We start from the raw sequence: 25,863 nt of genomic DNA on the forward strand, positions 1-25,863 counted from the left end.
GTCGGGCCCGTCCAGGTCCTCGGGCCCCTCCGGCTCGTCGGACCTGTCCAGGTTGTCTGGTATGTCCGGGTCATCGAGCTCGTTCAGGTCATTAGGCATGTCCGAGTTGTCGGGCCAGTCCGTGTCGTCAGGCCCGTTCAGGTCATCGGACTGGTCTGCATTGTCGGGCCCGTCGGATCATTGGACTTGTCCGAATAGTTTGGCCCGTCCGAGTCGTCGGGCCCGTTCTGGTTGTTAGGCATGTTGGGGTCATCAGACCCGTCCAGATCGTCTGGCCCGTCCGGGTCAATGAACCCTTCTAGGTCGTCGAGCCCGTTTGGATTGTTGAGCCCATTCTGGTCGTTAGACCCGTCTAGGTCGTAGGACCCGTCTGGATCGTCGAGCCCATTCAAGTCGTTGGACCCATATGGATCGTCGATCTCCTTTGTGTCATCGGGTCTGCCCTACTAGTTTGTGTCGTTGGGTTGGCTTGACGCAGTTAGGTCTTTGAGTCAGTCGGGCATGCCTAAGTCGTTCGGGGTCATCGAGTCTACTCGACATGTCTTGGTCTTCGAGCCCACCAGCACATCTAAATCGTCCGACCTGCCTGACCCGTGTGGATCCTCAAGTTCGCCCGACCTGGTTAGGTCATCAGGCCCGCTTGACCCGTCTTGGTCGTCGAACCCGCCCGATTCGTCTTGATCGTCGAGCCCGCCCGTCCCGTTTGGGTCCTCATACCCGTTTGACAACTCTACCAGAGAGTCTAGAATGTGAGGTTGAGTGAGAAGAATTTTAAATTCCACCTAATTTGAGGGTATTTGAATTTCTGCTAATTTAGCTAATTGAAATCCTTCAAAAAAATGCTTGCATTTGAAATGCTTTTTAATTTTTGTATCCAAACAAAGCATTTTATTACAAAGAAATCTAAATTCTTCAAAAAAATGAATTGCTTCATTAAAATACTCTATCCAAACACACTTTTAAGGTTCAACAAATTACAAGTAAGAATTTTTTATTAATTCTTTGAAACATGCTCATATTTACATTGGAAAAAAAATAGTTAAAAGTTTTTAGTTATGATTTAATTATAAATGAGTTCAACGATATGAAAGAACAAAGGACATTCTTATATGTGATTTTTGTTGTAGTTACAACTATACTAAATTATTTATAAATTTTTTTTTGTATTAATGACAATAATTAAAAATATAAATTTTGAGTATATTAATTTGACTCTTCCAAAATTATTGGACAAATCTGCCCCTGAATGTAAGATAAATTAAGATGAAAAACAAGAAATTCATCTCAATATGCTAAAATAAAACCAGAATAAAATAAAGTTAATAATAGAGAGAAATAATAAAGGAAGAATATAATATGAGAGAATAAATAACGAATTTTTCTGTGTGTCTGATTATTGATAAAAAGAGTCATATTTACAATTATAACATGTTCTGTGTCAAGGATACAAATCAAATATTTACATAAAAAGTAATAAATCATATAAATATCGATCATATGAGTAATTATATCTAACTATATCAAAGCAATAACGATCATTAATTCATAAGAGAAATGAATTTTTCATTCCAAATACAACAATAATACACTCAACTTTTTTTTTCTTCATGTAAATGTATTCTTTTATTTTATTTTTTTCTTTTAGAAAAGCTAACTCAGACGTAAAGATTATTAGATTATTAATTTGACAAAATTTAAAGAAGTCACAGATTTCTGGGAATAAAAATCTTGAGATGTTTATCCAATGTTTTTGTGAGAGTCAAGTAAAGTGATGAAGTAGTCCCAAGTCACATGTTGACTTTTCTTCACGTATACAAAGTGAATACTTCCTCAAAACAATAATAAAGAATTTTCATTTTACCTTTTCTTGTTCTTTCTCTTTCTCTTTTGTTCTTTCAAATAATCAACATCTAGTAAAAGAGAAATTCTCATAAAAGGCAAAGTTGTTTGATTCTATGGTATTCACAATGGGATGTCAAAGATTCTCAAAATATATGCACAATATAAAAAGAAATTTTGATGCTTCAAACAAGTTTAAAAAGAAAAATAGAACCCTAGCTATGAATTTTTAAAAACCGGGATTTTAATTTTAAAATATTCATTTGATGCAATTCTTTATTAACGGCTAGAAGTTCCATACTTAATGAGTATTCTATGTTCATTTATTTATTTTTTTTGAAAGATGAAAACAAAATTGGGACCACTCCTTTCTACCATGATATTTCGTAATTGAAAATATAAAAAAACATTATGAGATAAATTTTACAAAAGCTCTTAAAAGGAAACTAAATTGATGATACACTTTAAAAGTTACAGTTGTTTCTTTTTATTTTATTTTTTTACATGTAAATTGACATAATTTCAGTATTCATCTTTTAATTGTCAATTGGGATCTAAATTATTACAAAAGGGTGATTTTAGTCAAATAAATCATAATTTGGCCATTTGAGTATTCGAAATGTAATAATTTGAATTTGATCTAACATATTTATTAATCACATAGAAAATAATAAACTATAATAAGGGATCACAATAAGCATGGCTGAACGAGTTTTTATATCAATATTTATCTTTAAAGAAAAAAAATCATTTTCAATCCCATATTCAAACTTAAGAGACTTGAAATTTTTGTTCTATTCTCATTCTTACCAAATAATATTACCATAAAATATGTATAATCTTGTACATAGTCATACTTGTTTTCTTTCCGTTTTACTATCAACTAATTAAATTTTCTAAAATTATAAAAATTCTTACAAAAAAAATATAATATTATTAACCATTCAATATCTTAAATTAGAGTATCAAATAAAATTTCATCAGAACTAAAATATTTATTAAATTTTTAAATATTAATGAAACAAAATTGATAATATTTAAAAATATTTTTAAAAGCATACAAAAAGAAAAGAGATATTCAAATTTAAAAGTATTCTAAATGTCTCTTTACTCTTATTATTTAAATTCTAACGAAATTTTTTCTTTTATACACTAATAAAAAGTATAATATATCACTTAAATGAAATCACACAAAGAACAAAAATTAAATTAATAATAAATGAAATTTAAACTTCAATATTATATTAGATAATAAAGAAGATTTGTGACAATAACATTAAATTATTATATTATAGTAAACAATTTTTTTATACAATTACTAGCATAAACACAGGTGCGAAGCCTTCGCGCCTGTGTATATACATTTTTTAAATATGCGTGATATTATATTAGTAGGTGATAATATTGTAATATTATTAAGTTGTTATATAAACTAAAATTATATTTATTAAAAATAAAGTGAAATATATCAGAACAAATGAAAGAATAACCATTGATAAATAAAGAAGAAGAGAAAAAACAGAGATAACCGAATTTATAAAAAACTTCTAAAAGTAACGGTCAATTTTAAAAAATTTAATAAATTATTATATTTAAAGGGTAAAATTGGTATTTTGAAATGTGGACACAAAAAGGGGAATTCCCTTTATATATTGTTATAAATAATAGAATTACACTTATGATAATAAATTACACAATAAAAATAATTATATAAAAAATATCAAAACAATATTCTACTTGATAAAAATAAGCAACAAATAAAAATATTAAAAAGAAATAAAAATAATTAAATGTGTGTTAGAAACAATTTAACATATCATTGAATGAAATCACACAAAAATGTATATATATATATATATATATATATATATATATATATATATATATATATAAAATTAAAGGTATGATATGGATAGTAACGAGACGAGGTGAGGCGGAGACGAGTTTTGTTATCCCATTCTCATTCCCATAGCAAAAATTCAATCTCATCCTCGTACTCAAAAAATCCAACGAGTATCAATTTTTTTTCTCGTTCTCATTCCTACTGGGTAACCAGTATATACCCGTACTCATGCATATACCCGCTTTCTTGTTATTTCAATATTAGTTAATTCAGTTTTATAAAGTAATAAAAATTACGGTAAATGAAGCATATATTATCAAATATCCAATATCAAAAGGCGCTATTCTTATTTTTTCAATATCAAATATTTAGAAAGAAATTATAATTGTATACATTTCAAATTATTAGAGTACCAACTAGAATTTTATGAGAACTAAAACAATTATTAAATTTGCAAACATGAATGAAACCTAGTTGAAATTTTTTTTAAATGTTTTCAAAAAATTAAAAAAGGAAAATAAATATTAAATTAAAAAGTATTTTAAATGTCTTTTTATTTCCATTCTTTAAATTCTAATGAAATCTATTTTTTGTGTATTATTAAAATTTATAATACTCCACCTCAACAAAATTACACTAAAAAAAAAGATTAAACTAATAATAATTGAAACTTAAAATGGATTTGTCATTTTCTAAACTTCAATATATGTTTAATGGTGATAAAAAAGATTCATGACAATCACATTAAATTATTATATTATAGTAAATAAAATTTCTTTGTACAATTACAATAATAAAATTCCACTTGTGATAATGAGTTAAAATATAAATAATTAATTATAAAAAAAATACAAAAACAGTGTTTTTCATGATAAAAATAAAAAACAAATAAAAATGACCAAATGTGTGTCTCAAAAATAATTTGATAAACCATCAAATGAAATCGCAAAAAAAAAGTATAAAAACCTTTGAAATTAAAAAAAAAAAATCAAATATCAAATTAGTTGAGCTCTTAAGAGATAGTGAAAAATATTTTAGTAAAACAAAAAGAATTTTTCAAATCAAACAAAAGTTAATAATAAGAGACTAAAGAAGATTTTTTTTATATTACCTAATAAATGAAAGGTTATGCTATTAAATACTTAAGCTGAGAGTTAAACATTCTCATGTGAAAAAAATAAACAAGACGAGGATGAGTATAAGGCAGCGAGTATAAAACACAGAGTATTTTAATAATTTAAACGGAAATGATGATGAGTATTAGGACAAGTATTAGGAGGGACAAGGCGAATATGTATTATTTGTCATTCCCAACTAGAAATTAAAGGGTTAAATATGTTTTTGGTGAGTAAATTTTGAAATTAGTCCATTTCAGTACATTATCGACTATACTATAAACTCAACAAAAGTGCTTCTAAAAACTTATTGTAGCAATAAATATACAATCTAAAGATACATATATATATATATATATATATATATATATATATATATATATATATATTTATACAAAAGATAGTATAAAATAAAATTAAAAATTATATATTGTTATTATCTTTGAGAGAAAATTGGATAGAAACTAGGTTGAGTTAGTGTGGCTTTTACTTGAATGAAAAGGTCTTCATTTGAACAAAAAATCTTTGGTTTGAACGAAAACAAAGCAAAAAAAACAAGATTATTTTCAACTCTATTTTTTTTCTTGTGAAAAAAATAGGATAGAGAGTATGGTTTGGTCTTTGTTCTATTTTTATTTAAGCAAAAATCCTCTGCTTAAGTAAAAATATTAGATAAATCGACCTTAACAACACAATCAGACCATATTTTAAGAATAATTTCAAAAGCATTTTAATAATACAACTTTTAAACAATTCAAATAATTAATTCAAAACATAATTTGCTCAAACGTCATTATTTACTCAATTTAAATATACTTTTGTCCCTTAATTTAAAGTATGCAAATTTATACTCATATTCACAATATATCATAAATAAGGTTATATAAATTTACTTTACTTATCTACAATATATTTAAAACTCCACCCAACAAATCTCTATAATTAGTATGCATAATCTAGCCCACAAATTAATGTATCCATAAGAATATCCAATTCAAAAACATGCTTAAAAAATCATTTATCATACAAACCTCAACAAAATTTAAGCTCGAAGTATTCAAACAAATTCTCAACCAGCCATTCTTGCATAAAATTTAAAGTTGTGTGACTGCATCACTCTCACATTCATATAGTTTAGCCTAAAGTTCTATAAAAAAAAAATAGTTTCTCAAAATACTCATCTTCAAAGCAATTTACAAAAGCGAGCAACAAGATTGTTTTAAAATTTAGAGACCAAAAATATCCAAACACAACAAAATTTAAATATGTAATAAAACAAGTTAAGAGGAATATTTTTCTCATTCTACCAAAATTATAACAAAAATAAAAATAAAGAATATTTAAAATAATAAGAATTTACTATATTTAAAAATCTGATTTAATAAAAATGTTTGTAGGAGATATGAGAGGTCTGGGAGTGATAAAAGTTGTATATTCGTAATTATTAAGATTAAAATGCTCATTTGATAGAATTTCAATAAATTAAAATTATTTATTTACAAGAAGTGACCAATTTTGTAAATTAAAATCACGTAAGTGTAAAAGAAAAACAAAAATACAATTATTTATTCCATTCTTTATCACCCACTTTAAAAGAATAAATTATAAGTTGATGTATAAAGAAGTGATAATGAATAACAATTGTAACATAAGATTCTTTTCTTTTTGTCATATATCAAAAGAATGACATTAAACAATTATCTCGATCTTTCCCTTAAAAAATATATATATTACAAAAACTTTTTAAGAAGCGAATAAAAGAATGCTTTTATTTGTTATTTATATTTGTAAAAATGTATTTTCACTGTGATAGTTATGGAACAAATTTTTCCTTTCATAATAAACTGATTAAGAAAATTTTCAAAAATAAACTTGTGACAATATTATTTACAAAATACATGTTTCATACATCAGTTGGTTATCAATGAATTCGTAATATGGAATAGTGTAATGTATACCAGAAAATCTTTTGGAATTCGTTTATTCAAGAGTCAAATTTTATTTTATTTTTTTCAATTTTTTCTTAATTTTTTATTCCCTTCTTAATAATTTTTTAAGATCAATATTTATATCGAAGATGTTATCTAATTTTGAGTCCAAGATTTTTATCACGAATTTTAAGAAGTTTAAGAAAATTAAAAAAACTAGCGTACACACATAAACGATTAACGTCTATATGTAACATTTTTTAAATATGTAAATATGCGTGATATTATTAATAGGTGATGATAATATAATGTTATTAAGTTAATATATAAAATAAAATTTTATTTATTAAAAATAAAGTGAAATATATAAAAAAAGATAAAAGAATAATTGTTGATAAATAGAAAAAAAATTGTAAAAGTAACATCAATTTTCAAAAATTTAATAAATAATTATATTTTAAAGAATAAGATTTATATTTTGAAATGTGGACACAAAAGAGGAAATCATCTTTATATATTGTTATAGATAAAGATATATTTAAACTCGGTCTAATTTCTAAGTGATATAAAATTATTAAAGATATTGGAAGTTCTATGTTTATAACATTTGTTTTTATCTCTCAATCTGCTAATAAACTTTTTTTCGTTTTTTATCTTCACTTATGTGATGAACTAATAATAAGTAACAACCGTGAAAATGTTAATATGTTGAGTACTTTAAAATGATGATTTGACACTTAAAAATATTAAAATATTTATATATATTAAATGTTTTTAATATTTAAATTTAAATGTAAAATTAAAATTTGTTTTTGTCTTACATTTTATTATTTTGTTCTTCAAACTTTAAAAATAAATAAATATAACCATTTTAACTCAATGATACTAAATTTTTTGACATGTTAAACAACATCTTAGGTTGTCATCTGAACTAAAACACGTCAAATGTTATAAAAGGCTCAAACGTCAACCCGAAACACCATTTAACAAGTAAAAAAAGTTTAACACAACTGAGTTAAAATGACTATATATTCATTTTTAAAAATATCAATTTGTATTTTGAAATAAAAATAAACATTCCAACAATTTATAGTTTAGACCACACTAAAATAGATAACGGCTAAATAAATGTAGCCTAAACATATAATAAACAACATTTTTATAAATGATGTATAAATATCATGAAAGTCCATGATTATATAATTTTTGCTTTAAACTATGTGGGCAAAACTAGTAAAAATGTGGTCTAAAAACATAGGTAAGGTATAAAATCAACATGTAAAATTGTTGTCTATTGTGAGAATTTTAAGCAACGGTTTTAAAAATATTGTCATACTTAAAACCGTTGTCTATTATCTATAGCTACACTCACCTATACCACGCCTAAAAAATTGTGGTCTAATCTTTAAACCACAGTTTTTATAATTTATATCATAATTTTATGCCGTTGTCTAAAGTGATTTTTGTTGTAGTGAAATTTTAATTTTGCCTCAAAGTTTTGGAATTAACAACCCTTAAATTTTAATTTTTGAAAAGTTAAAAGTAATTTCTTATCCCTATAATTTAGAGTTGTGTTAAGATATTGAATTTATACATATTTTAATAAAATGTCTCATACAACTCAATGTGTTTAAGTTTATAACTTGATGCATTCACATGCATTTATGGAAAGGTAAAAGAAGGAAAAGAAGTTAAGTGATCAAAACTTGTACAATAAAAGCTAAACAAAAGGAAAAGGACAACACATTTTACACATATCAAGAAAGAGAAGAAGACTTTTCACAATCAAGTATCACAAATAGTGAGTGATGATACGCCACTTTCTCTCCTCATTTTTTTTTTCATGAATTGATATCTCATGCATTTAAGACATTAAAATGAAAAAAAAAATCAATGTTACATGCTCAAGTTTGTATATAAGATTACATTACTATTAATGACACATGTACTAATTTTTAATTATTAAAATATGTCTTTGTTGTTTCAACTATGTTTGGAAAGATTTATTTTAGCCAGTTTCTACTTTTTGGTAGTTGGAAATTCTTATTAGTAGCATTGAGTAAATAGATATTTTATAATAGTTATTTATGTTTATTTTTTGTAAAGTTAAAGTATGTTATTAACATAGATAGGTACTCATAATATACTCAAATCATGTTAGATCATCACTTCCATAATATTTTCTCACAATTATATAATGGATCAAATCTATTTTTATTTCAACACAAACAAAATCATCAAAAATTATAATACAATCACGCCATTAACATTAAAAAGTACACACTTAAATGTTCCTTGATCACCACAAAATTCAAGTCTTAATAGTTACTAAACAATCCAATTCAAAACTTCAAGATTCCCGAAGACCCACATCATGATGAGAAAAGAAATAAGAAAAGCCTTTAGTTATAACTCAAAATTTGGTATTAGAGAAGAAATTATCTTGGGTAGTTTTGGAGAGAAGGAGAAAGGTAAGAAGAAGAAGAACGAGGAGTAGACTTTCCCACACCCTTTAGTTGCTAAGTTAAGCTTCGCCTATTCTTTTACTTTCTAATCTATTCAAAACAAATTGTTCTTCTGCCAATTTGTAAAGTCCAATAGACTTAGTTATAAATTAAATTTAATTCCATAAAAATTTAAATGAGTTAAATTTTTTATATTGAATAAAAATAAAAAAGTTGAGTGACATTTAAAAAAAATTGACCATACATAATTCATACACAAATATTTGGTATTAAAATTTTGAGTAGTTGAAAGTGATATTAAATATTTTATATAAATAATTCATAATTTATTATAGATAAATATCTCAAGTCAATTTTTCAAAAAGAAAAAATAGCAAACATAATTGTATATTGTTCCAACCCGATCTAAGTCAGTATGACAGTATTGTTAGGAACAACGATAGTGCGTTTTCGAGGTATTGTTGACTTTGGAGTGTGGAACTTCGTTACGATTTTGTTCTTAAAAGACATCTCGAAAGATGGAGAGAGAAAAAAGTATTTAAATTACGTTTGACCTCGACTCTTAGACAAGATTAGATTAAATTTATTGGATGTACTGCAACATATAAATTACTCATAATTTAATACATTTTTTTATATTTTTCATGATAGTGGAAGACGAAGAACGTTTGAGCAATGTGAAAAAGGGTGAAAGAAGAAAATTATTTATATTGGTCAAACTTTGATGCACACTCTTTCTTGAGTATTATGTTATCTAAAAGTCCGATATCAAAGGCAATTTTTTGTTTTCAATATGATTTTCCAGCTATTGGAAGCCGTCCTATGAAAACCTACCAATCAAAATATTATTTATTATTCTTTTTTTAAAATTAAATTAAATATTGAAGTCAAAATCTCACACAGCCCTTGTTTGTTAAAAGAAAAAAGAAAAAAAAAAGACTAAAACTATACTACCTTTGTCCAAATTATATGTAGCTTTTTTTATCTCAAAATAATTGATATTTTTTCAATTTAAAATGTTGTATTATCAATTTTTTTCTTAATTTTTCTTCACGTAAATTACAACAATAATTAATAACTGAATAAAATAAATGTGATGCATTTAAATTAGGCCAATTTTCAAAATCTGAACAACCCTAATTGCTTGTTGAAGTTATCATTTCTGGGCTAGCCTATTATCCTGCATGGTTTTGCCCAAACCCTTATTCAAACATTTGACTACACAGAAGTTTGACTTCAAATCGAATGATTTAAGATTCCAATTTCCATTGCTTTTGATTGTTCCAAGATTTGATTATCATGACTAAGAGGATGCAATAAAACACAGAAAACCTTACTCTGTAAAAGCATGGAACAGAATCAATTCACCATTCATTTTCTCAGTTGTTGCATCCCATACACATAAGACTGGCAAATTTTACAGATAAATATTGAAGATTTCATAATATTTCAATGTACAAAATGACAACATCTCCAATTCAACACACTCTTCAGAACTGGTCCAATTTATCAGCTACCCAAAGAAAAGAACAGAAAACTTCTCACACCAACCACTTCCCATGTATCTTCATTTTCTTCACAGATTCTTCAACCCTTATCCAATTAAACACCCTAACTAAGAAGATAAAATAAAAATAAAAGCAATGTGGCATAGTCATCAAGCCTACCCCAATTGACTTATCAACTCAAAAAAGGATAAATCATATTTCATAGAAACAATACAGCACATCAATATGTTATCTTGTAAACTACAGATGAGACAATTTTGGTCATGAAGCATTAGAGTCATCATCTTCATCACAATCAAGCAAATTAAAGAAAGGGTCCTTCAGCAACTCTGCAGCAGAAGGTCTAGCCCTTGGTTGAGCAAGACACCTCTCAATGAAGGTCTTCACTTCAGGATCTTGGATCTTGCTCAGGGCTTGAGGTCTCACACCTGATGAAACCTTCTTGTATATCTTAGCAACATTGTCACATTCACTGTAAGGAATCTCTAGTGTTACCATCTCCAACACACACATCCCAAATGAGTATATGTCAACCAATTCAGTGTAGTTTTCATCATACAACTCAGGTGCCATGAATTCTGGTGTCCCAAGAACTGAATGTGCAGAGTGGCTCTTCCCCACAATTGCTGCCAAACCCAAGTCACCAATCTTAACCTGAGAATATAGATCAAACAAAACAAATTCAGTTGTGACATCTTGCAGTAAACAGCAACAACAGAAGTTATAACTATGCTGGTTGAACCATAAATGTATTGAGATTTGTTTGAGAAATTAACCTCCTGCTTAAGTTCAATGATTATAAGCATTAGTAATCTAATTTCCAAGGTTTTACATGTCTGTTATTGGTTTTGTTGCAAATGTGGTCGGTGAAAATCACAATTGTTGTCACAGACACTTCAAAAACTTTGACAATGCGACCAAAATCACAGGTGCAGATATAAAAGCTTCAGAATTTTTATTACTTTTTCTCCTTTGGTTGATTGAAGATAAAACTTGAGATTGAAGAAAAAGAATGTTACCTGGCCAGTGTTCCCATTGACAAAGACATTGCTGCAGTTGAGGTCTCTGTGGATGATACAAGGGTCATGAACATGCAAGTAATTCAACCCTTCCAAAATCTGCTTGGACCATTTTTTCAAGGCTCTCATGGACACATGCCTGTGTTTCTTTCTGTACTCCCTCAGATTCCCACTGGTGCAGACCTCGGTGATGAAGTTCAGAGTGTTGTGCTTCTCATCCCTCCAAACACTGTAAAGGGATATGATGTTTTTGTTGGTCAAGCTTCTGAGCAATCTCACCTCAGAGTAAAGCCTTTCCACCATTGCAGGATCATCACTGAAGTTCCTCAGTTTCACTTGGTTCCATGCCACCTCTATCCCCTCTTCCTGATCAAATGCCCTGTACACCTTTTTCACAGCACCACATCCCAACAGTTCATTGTATCTGCCATATCTTCCCGTTGGATCAATTTCAACAAATGGCTCTGAGTCTCTCTCAGATGCATCAGGCTTAACACTTGGCATCTGCCACCCAAACATTAATCACAACACCATCAAAATCAAATGCCAAAAGCTAAATAATTGCACACAACATTCTTTCTTAGGTCTCGTTTTCAGAGAACAAATCATCTGTTACTCTGGTTTGTTACAGAAAAAAAAAAAAAAAAAAAGAAAGGAAGAAAGTAGCCAACCCCATCATCAAAATTCATATAAAGTTTCTTACTTTCCACATCAGAGAAAAAAAATGGCAAGTTGGTGTGCAAGAAAATCAGATCAAAATCAATCCAAGAGGAAACTAAGGAAATAGAAATCAATTCATTGATGATTGAGCAGACTAGCAGCATTACATGAGAAATTGATAACAGAAGATAATGCAGAATAGAGAAAGAGAAAGTGAAGATGATTACCATGAAGAAAAAACTAATGCTATTTGAAGAAGAAAGAGGAGCTGAAGAAACAAGTATGTGAGAAGAAGTAGAATGAGACACAAAAACAAGAAAGGGTGAGGTATTGGAGGAAACTATATATACACAAAACCAAGGAGGGTACGTTAGTTAAAAGGGTAATTTCATTAGGATTAGATATTAGATATTATAGATGTTAGTTATTAGATATCAGAAACTGTTTTTTACATGATATTTTTCTAATTGGTAAACTATAATAACGAAAAGAAATACAAAATAAAAATTTCATTATCCCTTACAAATAAATAACTTTTATTTACTACAATATAAAAATTTAATGTAATTACCATGAATTTTTTTTACCATCATATATTGGAGTTCAAAAGATATAAAATCTATATGAAAATTTTATTATTATGTTTATTATTTGTTCTTTGCATCATTTTGATCAAGTGATGTATTATAATTTTTATTAGTGTATAAAAAAGAGATTCATTAGAATTTAAAAAATTGAAGTAAACAAACATTTAAAATATATTTTAATTTGAATATTTGTTTTCCTTTTATATTTTTTAAAAATATTTTTAAATTTTATCAACTAGGTTTCATTAATATTTGCAAATTTAATAAATATTTTGGTTCTCATAAAATTTTATTTAGTATTCTAATATAAAATGTAAACAATTATAATTTATTTCAAAGTATTTGATATCAAATAAACAACCGTCCTCCTAATATTGAATATTTGATAATATTATGTTTTCTTTACCGTAATTTATTATTATTTTATAAAAAATAATTAAAATTAATATTGAAGTAATAAGAAAATGAGTATGGATATGACTACAAAATTATACCCATTAACTGGTGAAAATGAAAATGAGAAAAAAGTTTGATACCCGTTGAATTTGAGTATGAGGATGAGGACAATTTTTTTATATGGGGATGAATATGAGATAACGCGAAACTCGTCAGTTGTCATCCCTGTTTATGTGTTCAATTCAAAAACTAACTACTAATATTTTTTGAATATAAAAAAAATAAAAATGAACAAACAATTTAATTACAAAATAAATTGTAAAAGCAAGCATCAACTTATATTTTTATAATTTAAATTAAAATTCCTCAAACTTAATGAATTTCTTAACAAAGAAAATTATATTGAATTTATAAATAGTACTAGTTTGTTTGTTACATTAATTATAACAAAATACATTTCTTTCGTATATATGCTTATTAATCAATTTTCTTTTGTAACTGGTATCAATTAAATTTTAGTTGAGATCGAAATTTTGTTGCAAAATAACATATGAACCTTAAATCATATTCATCATTTTAGAGTCCAAATGATTATATCATAAATTAATTAGAGAATAAGCTTGTATATGTATAAATGGAATATGATATTAATGTTTTATAGTCAATTTCAAGATTTATTTAATTATCTTAGATGTGTAAAAATTCTTCTAATAAATATATACTATACTTCAGTTGGTAATTATATTTAATATATTAACTAATTATCAATTTTCATGGATTACTAATTAATTAACAAATAATAATCAGCAAGGTTACCTTTTTATCTTTAATTAAGAACTAACAAACCATAACTGGAATACATTAATTTTTGCTTTATAGTTAACGTTTGTAGTAATTAATAATAGTACGAAGTGGAATTGCTCTTTTATTATTAATTGACAATAACTTTTATAATACCTTTAAAAAAATAGTTTTGATTAAATCTCTTGTTCACTTCAACTATGAATTTTTTGTATGTGCAATGAAAATTTTAAATTCCTTTATATTAATGTTGTTAGCTAGAACAACACACTTGAAATTCAATATTCTGATCCCACGTTGAATAAATGAATTTGTAATATATCAAGACAATTAAACTTGTTGAGCTTATAAAATTAATAAAGTCAATAATATTATTGTTGGATAAAGCTACAATAACACATAGATAGTGTTTTAAATCACTTGATAAAAATATAAGGAAAATCATGAATTTAGATTATGATACTCCTTTCATTTTTAGATAAAAGATCATTGTTTTAAGTATATATTTCACTCAACTGTTGTGGTTCCCTGTCATATATTTGAGATCATTATCAAGTAACATTGATTTCTATTTAAGGATTTTTTTCCTGTAAAATGAAATATTTGAGTTATGATTCAATTAATTAGTCAAAATAATTCACAATTAAAATATAATATTTGATTATGTTGTACATATTTGGATGAGTATCTGGCACTATCTATTTATTGGTTTTTTCTAGGGATGGCAATTAGGGCCTGGCCTGCGGGTTCGGTCCGCAGGCCTGCAGAAAAAACGCGGGGCGGCCCAGGATAGTGAGCTCGTGGGCCCGCGCGGGTCTGGCCCGCATAGGCCCGCAGCCCGCACGGGCTAGCCCGCGGGTCGTGCGGGCCAGCCCGTAAGCCCGCATAAAATTAAAAAAAAAATTGCACTTGTGTATATTAATTACTTCTTTTATGGACTCTTGCATTAACGTTTCAAATTCTTGTATAACTGGAAAAGACAAGTATTATGTAATTTTTAATGTGCTAAAATTTAAAGAATACATTGTGTATGTCATAGTATGAATATGATGAAAATGTTGAATTATCAATTTATCATCTAATTCCCCAAAGTCTTAACTTAATTTTGTGAACTTCTTAAAGTTTCCCAATTTTTAAACATTGAAAGTTTTATCATAAAAAAAATTAAAAAAAGAGCGGGTCGGCCCACGGGCCCACGGGCCAATGTATATGCGGGGCGGGCCAGAGTATGCGGCCTGCATAAAATGTGCGAGGCGGGACGGGCCGGTCCGCGGTGTGCGGGGCGGGACGGGCCGGCCCGCGGTGTGCGGGCCTTATGCGGGGCGGGCCTAAACGGGACGGGCCGGTCCGCATTGCCACCCCTAGTTTTTTCTGAGTTGTTTTTCTACTGTGTTTGTATAGGACACTGATTATCACTAATTTTAACGTTTTAAAATATATTAAAAAAATATTTAAAATATTAATACGTGTATTTTTAATGTTCAATAAAGGACAATAAAAAAACTGGTAGAGAATCTGGACTCCTAATGTAACTTATCCAACTTTTGAGACTAAATTTGAATATTAATTCATTCAATTTCTAGTAAATAGTGTAAGAAAAGTTGAGAAAGAACATTTTCACATACCATTAATAATAATAAAGACATGTGTAATTGATTTGTAGTCAGATATATAATAATCATAATGGTTGTTTTTTAATATTTAATTAGTATTGTTATTGTTCTTTTTAAATAATAAATAAGTATCTAATCAAATTTCATACTATTTATAATAATTTGATAAATATATGGGTGAAATCATCCGTGACGTGACAATGCACCAATTACTTACTAATTTATTTTAATTAGATTACCGAATTTGTAAGATTTTTAAAACCATCACTAATAGTTATTCTTTAGTAAACAATCACAAATTACCTCGTTAAATTTATTAGCGAAATTAAGGTTTGTATCACAATTCTAATATAGTTTCAAAATCATCTTTCTCAAACTTGTTCATTATTTTAACTTTTTAATTATAATTAATATTTAATAGTAAAAATGAGTAGCTCATTTTAAAATACAATTATTTCGGCTATGTGTTTGTATTTTTACAATTATTGAGTGGACGAGTAGTGAATTTTTAAAATTGAAAACATATTTGTATGAGCATGCATATTTACTTTCTTTTATCATAGTAAAAAAATAATAAAATTAATAATAATATTTTTATTATAATTAAATATAAATAATTTTTATAATTTTTCTATAAATATTTTTTATTTATTTTGTAGGTAATTTTTTAACTAAAAGATTATTAAATTAAAATTGAGAAAAATCATTAAATTTAAGAAACATAACAGTCATTTGAATGGTAAAATTAGTAAAGTAATAATTTTAATTTAGAAAAAAATATTTAAAGGGTAAAAATTGGAAAGAAAATGTGGACATCGAAAAGAGATATCTACTTACATATAGGTATAGATATTTTTTCAATGTAGGTTTAAAATGTTGAATTTTTAAAACATAAGTAAGTAGTAAATAAAGAAATAATATATCTCATAATCAGGAAAATGACAATTTTACTTTATATATTCTATAACATGATTTCATTGTTATAAATATAGCAATTCTATAACATATATTATGAGTCTTTTAAAGAGAAAATTCAATAAAGAGATAATGAGATTTGGGTCCAGTCTAATTAAAGAACTGACATAACTTTCAATTCAATATCTTAATACAATATATTTATGGTTTTTCGTGCTCAACTTTCTTATAATTTATTTGATGTGAAATTTAAACTTACTTAATTATCAACCGTTCAGAAATGATGTAAAAAATTCAAACTTATTATTCTTGAATCACGCCGGATGAAAATGAACTGTGCAACTTTTTATTCAAATCATGTAAAAGCATCAAAATTTATTCTTCTTGAGTCATGGAAGATGAAAATGAATTATGAAACTGTTTATTCAAATCATGCAAAAGCATCAAAACTCATTCTTCTTGAGTAATGACTTATGAAAATGAATTATGCAACGTTTTATTCAAATCATACGTAAAAGCATTAAACAATATTCTTCTTGGGTCATGGTTGATGAAAATGAATTTTGAAAAGAAAACCCTAACATGTTTGAAAGGTTCAAGTGTTTATTTTGATGGCTGAAAATGAGTTAAAATGTGGTGTTATTCCATGAATCTTGCAAAGCATGTGTTGCATTAACTGGCAAAAGATATGAATCCTCAACACTGTGAAGGCTTGCGTTCTCCCGTGATCCTAGGTTTAGCTTTTGCTCTTCATGGAATTAATAAAGGATACACCAAACAACATGTGATTTTAACAAATCTGTGTCCAAAACAATGAGCAGTATCAGAAACCATTTGCTGGTTTTCTGCACAACCTTGTCAATGTTTTATTGCTCTTAATTGTTTCGATGGAATTGTAGTTGCTGCCTTTACAACTTAACATGTCTTTTTTGTTGTTTGTTTCTTTAATCAGGTTCTTGCACCAAAAATAGTCTAATCTTTTAAATGTTGATGGATATTAGTTTCTACTTATGCATAGATCTTAGTCTAACTTTGTTCATGATCATAATGCTTAAGAAATCGACAAAGTTATTCATCAATTATGCCACAACACATTAGGGTTTTGTTGGTGATATTAGTTAGAAGAAATATCTGAATGGAATTGTGGTGTGATGCATGTGAAGAAGAGATCACATGTTGAGAGATATTACATATATATCTTTTCATCCACCCTATATAATTTCTGAAAGTGAGAATAATGTGAGTGTGTTTTCTTTTCTTATAAAATTGTCATCTTCAATATGCCCATTTTGCAAAGTAAGATGAAGTTTTGTGTATCTCTTCCCATGGGAGACAATGATCCATAACAAAATAATAATAATAATAATAATAATAATAATATAACTATTACTTTATGTTTATTCCATAAATTTCAACAATTTTAAAAAGTAATATATATGATATTTGAATTATTTGTATTCAATCTTTTTTCATTATCTAAATTTTTTGTTTGAATAAGATAATTAAAATATTTTATATTTTAATTTTTTATTTAGATAAAGTAATTAAATAGATAAAATTTCGTTTTAAAAATATTTAGTTTAAAATTAAATTTTTCATAAAATATTAATTTAATTTAAATATTAAAATAAATTTAACAATTTAATTTTTTTTTCAATATGTACATGTGTATATAATATATAGAAAGAGTAAAGCTAGTCATTTGGTTTAACTCAAAGGGTTTGGTCTTGGTCCGTGGGTTGGAGCCAAAACAAAGTATATGGCCAAAAAAACCCACAAGAAAAAGTCCACAAGGCTAAAAGAGTAATGAAATTCAAAAGAGTCAACTTGGTCCGAAGGTTAACTCGAGTTGGTTTGAGTTGAATATCGAGCTAAGAAGATTTGGACCGAAGATCAAGTCAAGTCACTCATATCAAAGTAAGAGTAGAGTAGGTTAAAAGGTTGAGTTGAGTCCATCCAGGACAAAGGTCAACTTAAGCCAATTCAAGCTTAAGGTTGAGTCGAGTCAACTCGATTTGAAAATTAAGCATAGTCAACCCAATCGAAGGTCAAGTTGAGTCAATTTGATCAAAGGTCAAGTTGATTAACCTAGGTCAGAGATTGACCTAAGTCAGTTGGGCCGAAGAATCTAGTCGAGTCAGCTTGAGTCGAAGGTTAAATCGAACCGATTAAGGCTGAAAGTCGATGCAAGATAACTTGAGCCATAGGTCGACTAAAGTCATTTCAGCAAAAGTCGAGTCGAGTTGGCTTAGGTCGAAGCCTTAGTCAAGTCGATTGAGGTTAACGATTGAGCTGAGATGATCTAGATCGAAAGTCAAACCAAGTTGATAGGACCAACAAATTTAGCCCAACTAGACTAAGCTAAAGGTCAAACCAGCCAAAGATCAAACAAAGTCGTTTTGAGCCAAAGAGTTGAGTTGAGTTAATCTAAGCCAAAGGTTAAACCAACCCGATTAAGGTCGAAGACTGACTTAGGAAAAGGTCAACCCAAGTTGGCTTAGGCCAAAGGTTGACTCAAGTTAGTAGGTTCAAAGCTTAGAGTTGAGTCAGTCCAAGTTGAAGATTGAGGTAAGTTGGCTTGGGCCGTGCAACCCAAGCCAAGTAGCCTAGGCCAAAGGTCGAGCCAAGCTTGTTAAGGTCGATGGTTGATCCAAGTATGCCAGACCAGAAGTAAGCCAAGGTGTAACATCCCGATAGGATATTACGGATTTAACTAATAAAATAAAAATAAGGAATTCAAAATCACATTTATTATAAGTCCCTTTCCCAAAACGCGGGAAAATTAAAACAGAACTTTAACTGTAGCATAATTCATATGTTCGCAATTACATCATTACAAAATCCACCAATATTCAACATAATAAATTTTACATCAAAAGTCTAAAAAATGAAAATCCTTTCAAAAGCCCAGGTAGCCCCTGCACTCCGCTGACTCACCTGTACACATTCCATACGAAATTATCATGCCCTTTTAAAGTCTACTTTACCTCTAACAAGGTCTGAATCCGTGACCTTCCACTCATAAGGTCCAAGCACAATCACTATGCCAAGTCATATTTAGTGATAACTATTATAATTTTATGACTATAATATCACTCACTAGTCACAATTATATTATCAAAATAATAATAAATCAAATACACACAATTGACATACATAAGAATTAAACCCAAGTCCTCTCACACAATAAAATACTTTCAACCACTTGAGCTAATACTTTTCCACATCACATAATTAACATTTAATGTCATAAAGGCTCTTTCTACCCACATTTACTAATTAATTAATTATTTAATTAAATTGATTTTCACGGGTCTTACACAAGGTCAACTTTAGTCGACCAGGCTAAAGAATCAAGTTAAGTCAGCATGGGTTAAAGGTTGACCTGAGTCGGTCTAGGCTGGGTAGAGTTGAGTCATCCCTAGTTGACTTGGCTCGATCTTCGACCTAAAGTGACTCGATTCAATCTTCAACCTTAGGTTTGAAGTGAATTCTTATATCTAAGAGTTAATTACAATCTTATAATGGAGTCAAACACACTTTAACTCTGACACTATCCATTCAAAGAGAAAACTTTTAGGTCCAAAGTATTTTGGGATCCCTCATTTGATTAGGCAAAGAACTCATTTTGTTTTAAAGAATTTAAATTAAGAAAGTAAATGAATTATTCTCTTAAAATCTTTATCCAAATAAAATATTTTAATAAATTTGATTCTAATAGAAATAAAAAAGTTATGTAACATATATATATATATATATATATATATATATATATATATATATATATATATATATATAACGTATGAACCAATTGTTTTAAACTTTTGAGTTATTAATAATATTGTGAAAAATGATTTTTATAATTTTTTATACTGAATTATCCAAATGTATCATTCTTAAAAATTCAAGAAGGGAAACATACTGGATGTTTTAACCCATCTTATTACTGATTTATCAAAATTATACATTGGGAATTGACTTACTATATCAGATAAAAAAAAATATATCAACTTCTCATTTCTTAAAATTAATTTAATTTGAAAAGTTTGCTAAAAATGCCCAGGATATGTTAATTACTTGGTTTAAATTTAATTTGAATAAAAATTTATGGTTAATATTAAAGGAATTGAACTTACTAAATAACTTAATACAATGACAAACATTTGTTTGATTCTTAAGAAGTAATTAATTTTTTTTTAAATTAGAATGTAAGAACCATATGTCTAAACACTTCATAAAAAATTATTTATTGAAATGAAAATGGTAAATTAATGAGTCAACTTATTTACCTATCTATCAATAGGTTGTTCGTTTGACAAAAGAGGGGTGAACCCATCAGCAACTTTTAGGACATTGGGCTGACGTCCAACCCATTTTGTTAAAATTAAATATTTTTGAAAAAAAAATAAAAATTTCCAATGTGTAATGCTTGTATAAATTAAAATTTAAAAATTAAATATTTTGAATAACTTCACAAAACATAATTGAACCATCATTAAAAGGATAGTTGTTTTTTCTCACGTTAGACCTGTGAAAAAAATGATTTTAGATCATCTTTAACTATAGATATGGAGCAATTTCCTCTTTTAACTATTCCAAATTATTTTACTTTACGACAATGTTTTTTGTGATTTTAATTGTAAAAAAATAAATAGTGATTTACTTCAATCATAATGCTTAAGAGATAATATTCATTGCAAGAATTATACGATTAAGACATTTGTTTTATAATATTCCCTTATTAAATATGTTGATATGACATAAAAAAAAACAAATTTTTAGCTCATAAATAAAAAATAACGTTTGTGTCTTGAAAATATATATTTATACCAACAACCAAATGAAATGATAGGAATGTGAATCTTACAAAATCTTTATATTGAAATAAAAACTAAAAAAAAATCATAAAAAGTGGTAAGACCACAATAAAATTCATAAAAATTAGATTAAGTTATAATTGAATAACTCTTGAAATAAAAATGCTATAATCACCCTCAATTGCATCCACCAAAAAATTTCATTTAAAAGTAAAAACATCTCCAAAAATAAGAAAGAATTCGCAAGAAGTAAACACCAACTAAACAAAATTGGTAGAAGAGCTTGTCAAAATTTTAAAGAACAAACGTAAACACTATGAATATGAATCAACAATATTGGTGAACTTGAAAGTGTTGAATCAATCTAACAAGTTTCGAAAGCAAAATCTATTTGGATTATGTAACTCTTAGTAATTAGATGAACAAGGATCTAACACTAAACATAAAAATAGCCCACAATAAAAAATTCAGATGACAATAAAACTGAAGAACAAGATAGAGAAAAAGAAAAAAAGAAAAAGCTTGATCCTCTCCCACGATGTTAGTGAAATATTTAGGGGTGATAAATCTATGATGTTAATGAAAGATTTAGAGTGATAAAATAGGTTAACTCTAAAGGATTAATGGCAAACTGGGAGATGTATCTCTTCCAACTTTTTGTTTAAACTTTCATCCTTTATAAATAAAAATTTAAATTTTATTTAATTATAAATAAAAAATAATTAAAAAAATAAAAATAAAATCACTGACACTAGAGTTAATATTGTTGGACGGTATATAAAAGAAATGACCTATTTAATACATACTTAAAAAAAAATTCAATTAAGATAATTTAAAATTTGTAAACCTAGTTAAAATTAGGGGTGACAATTAGGGCTTGGCCTGTCAGGCCAGCCCGCAAGTCCGTAAAAAAAATGTGGGGCGGGTCAGGATTGTGAGCCCGCAGGCCCGTAGTGGCCTGGCCCGCATAAGTCCGTAGCCCGTGCGAATCGGCTCGCAAGTTCACATAAAATTTAAAAAAAAACAACTTGCACTTGTGTATATTAATTACTTTTTTTATGGACTCTTGCATTAACATTTCAAATTCTTGTATAACTAGAAAAGACAAGTCTTATGTATTTTTTAATGTGCTAAAATTTAAAGAATACATTGTGTATGTCATAGTATGAATATGATGAAAATGTTGAATTATCAATTTATCATCTAATCTCCTAAAGTCTTTACTTAATTTTATGAACTTATTAAAGTTTCCCAATTTTTAAACATTGAAAGTTTTATCATAAAAAAATTTAAAAAAATTAATTCTTTTTTTTTTTAAAAAGCGGTCCAACCTATAGACCCGCGGACCAAGATATGTACGGGGCGAGCCAGTGTTTACGGTCCGCATAAAATATGCGGGACAGGGCGAGCCAGCCCGCATTGTGCAAGCCTAATGCAGGCCGGGCCTAAACGAGCCACGTCAGACTGCATTGTCATTAAAATTTTGAAGAAAAACAAACATTCCAATTATTTAAATCATAAAGATATTGAATTCAATACATGCCGATACTGTGATTTGTCCAAAGAATGAGTCATTTCTATGTGTTTTTGGTTTTTTGGATGTCAGAGTTAGATCATGCAATTCCTTTTATTGATTAATAAGTGAATGAATTGTGTTTACAGTTGTGTGGTTCATTATTATGCCTAATCAATCCATTCTTTTACATTATTTCTCGACTTGAATTTTTACAATTGATTACAAAATCACAACCTCTCACAATTGATTATGAGATTGTTTTAAATTGAAACATTAAACATAATAAATAATAATAATAATAGTAATAATAATAATAATAATAAGGTAATAAGAATAATTTTCTATAACTAAATATAAAGATAATATATCTCTTTGATGTCTTTTATTGTTTTTTCAATTTTACCTCTTAACTACCACTTTTTAAATTTAAATAATTATTTATAATAAACAAACTATTTTTTCAGTTTTATAATTTTAGTAACTATTTTTATTAATAACTATTCATTATAAAAAAAATATTTATTTTTTTATCATTTTAGTAACTACTTTCAAAATATTACTTATAATATTCTTTTCAATAAATAAAATTTATTTTATTTACAGCTATTTCTATTACTATGTACACTTTTTTTTTCAATTTTACCTTTTTAATTACAATTTTAAAAATTTAAATAATTTAGTTATTTAAAAATTAGGTACAGATAAACGTGAAAGCGTGTGTATTTATGATGATGATGTTGTGTTTGTCCCCTTTTTTTCTCTTATTTTTTCGGATAAAGATTCATTTGGATCCTCAATTTTTTTTCGTTCGCTTTTCAGAGTTGTCAAAACACTCTTCTTCCTCACTATTTCATGCTTTCTATCCAAACGAGTCTGATTGAACAAGTGAAAATTTTCAGCATGCCATCTAATCAAATTTTTTGCCAAGCAAAATGGTTAATATATTATAGTATATTAAATATGTAAATAATTTATCATAACTCTCCCTTCTAATGTGTTTTTGAAAAAAAAAATATAAATATTAACTATCATCTTGTGGAAAGAAAGAGATAAGTTCTTAGGAAAGAACATGTTTGTCGGGTACATAAAACTATCGTAGACATTTTAAAAAGTGTGAGAAAGTATGAGTTTTATTTTGTTACACTTGCGAAAATGACCAAGTTGAGAGAATAAGAATGATGTTTTTTTTCCCCTCAACTTCTATTATGAAACAATATATAAATTTTGGATAATGAGAAATATATTTGAATTTAGGATTGTGAATTCTACAATTTCAGCACAACCTTTTAACCTCAATCAACATTTGAAGCATAAATTCGTTAATATATTTATCATGATTACATTTCGGATGCAAACTTTCCATGCTTGTTTAAGAACAATCACGTAAATATATTAATATATATTTGAACATATTAGTGTTATGTAAATACTGAAATAAATAAATTATTGTGATAGAATAATGAGTATTTTTATGAAAGTAATTTAAGTTAATACCTATTTAGCACAAACAAACAATATTTTAAATGTTAATACTAAAATATAGTAAAATAACATGATGCAATATCAATCCATATTTAATACTGACAACTCAGCTTATCCAATAATATATTATTACTCTTATTATACACGATTTATTTCGTTGTCTCAATGAGACCGGTATAGTATAAGTAGTCACTTTTTTGTATCTTATACGTTAAATAAATATTCATTTCGTACCGTACTTATATTTATGCAGATATCAACATATTTTTTTAATATCCACGGGTACCCGCGATTATTTACAAAAGAAAAATTTAATATTTAATAAAAAAAATTTAATCATAAATTCAAATAAAAATACAATGCATAATTTTTATATAAATTTTTAAAAAAGTGAAAATAACTCATTTAAATTGTGTTGAATGACAGTTTATAGATAAGTAGAGATTTTTTAAAATCAATTGATAAAAAATAACCTATTCTAAATCAATATGTTAATGTTTTAATAATTTTTTTTTTTAATTTAAATTTGATTATAGCGGATACAAGTATCCACGATACGGATACTATAATACAATATATATATATATATATATATATATATATATATATATATATATATATATATATATATATCCTGTTAACATACAAGTATACAAAATATTTATACCCGTTACTCACGAATATCGATTTTCAATATCTATTTTTTACTCATTATGGATTTTATTCGTAAATACCCACAAATCTCACAAATACGAACTTTTTTCGCATCCAAGTCTGAGTACACTTAACAAAATATACTCTAAAGCTAAAATTCAAAATTGATTCCCTGTTACATGTTTATTGAGTTTGGTCACTAAATAAATTCACAATAAACGAAACATACAAACAATACAACTATTCCAAATATTCAAATATTTAAATCATTAAAACGATTCATTATGAATACTATTTTGAACATCTAAAAATACGTATACGATGCATTAATAAAATTCATTATTTTTTATTTAAATATGTCACATAATATTTATTTAATGTATTTTTGATAATAATTAAAAAAACTAAAATCTAATTAACCTGGATGCTGGATGTGTGCACGGTACAGAGACTAGTTCTAAAAAGTCTTCCGGTGTCAATCTTTTATCTTGTTCTCTTCTTTCCAACATTAACTCTATAAAGTATTGTAAATTTTTAAAATTCCTTCTTTTAAATTTCTATACTTTATATTTCATAAAATACAAAAATAAAAAATACAAAATCCTTGACTACTTAGAACCAAAAAAGACTATAAAATTAAAACCTCTTTTTTCCTTAAATATTGGATTTAAGGGATTAAATTTTATTTTTAACCCAATTTTACTC

The 25,863-nt window shown here is 27.1% G+C and overlaps 1 protein-coding gene across 1 annotated transcript; it reads right to left on the reverse strand.

Annotated features, from left to right (window-relative positions):
- Positions 1 to 10,586: 10,586 nt before the first annotated feature.
- Positions 10,587 to 12,696, reverse strand: LOC114187597 (putative serine/threonine-protein kinase WNK11). The gene is made up of 3 exons (XM_028075882.2): positions 12,605 to 12,696; positions 11,718 to 12,221; positions 10,587 to 11,352 (listed from the first exon to the last, which is right to left on the reverse strand). The coding sequence occupies exons 1-3, from the start codon at positions 12,605 to 12,607 to the stop codon at positions 10,960 to 10,962; spliced, it is 900 nt and encodes a 299-aa protein (XP_027931683.1). The 5' UTR covers positions 12,608 to 12,696; the 3' UTR covers positions 10,587 to 10,959.
- Between the last annotated feature and the right edge of the window lie 13,167 nt (positions 12,697 to 25,863).

The sequence above is a fragment of the Vigna unguiculata genome, chromosome 6, assembly GCF_037176805.1.
Source record: "Vigna unguiculata cultivar grain cowpea cultivar isolate G323 ecotype 2 chromosome 6, ASM3717680v1, whole genome shotgun sequence".
In the NCBI taxonomy this organism is placed as follows: domain Eukaryota; kingdom Viridiplantae; phylum Streptophyta; class Magnoliopsida; order Fabales; family Fabaceae; genus Vigna; species Vigna unguiculata.

Bases quoted from the DNA above. Each gene is read 5' to 3' on its own strand.
- LOC114187597 (XM_028075882.2), bottom strand. The intron at 11,353-11,717 runs GTAACATTCTTT...CTATATTCTCAG, and splicing joins TCAATGGGAACACTGGCCAG to GTTAAGATTGGTGACTTGGG.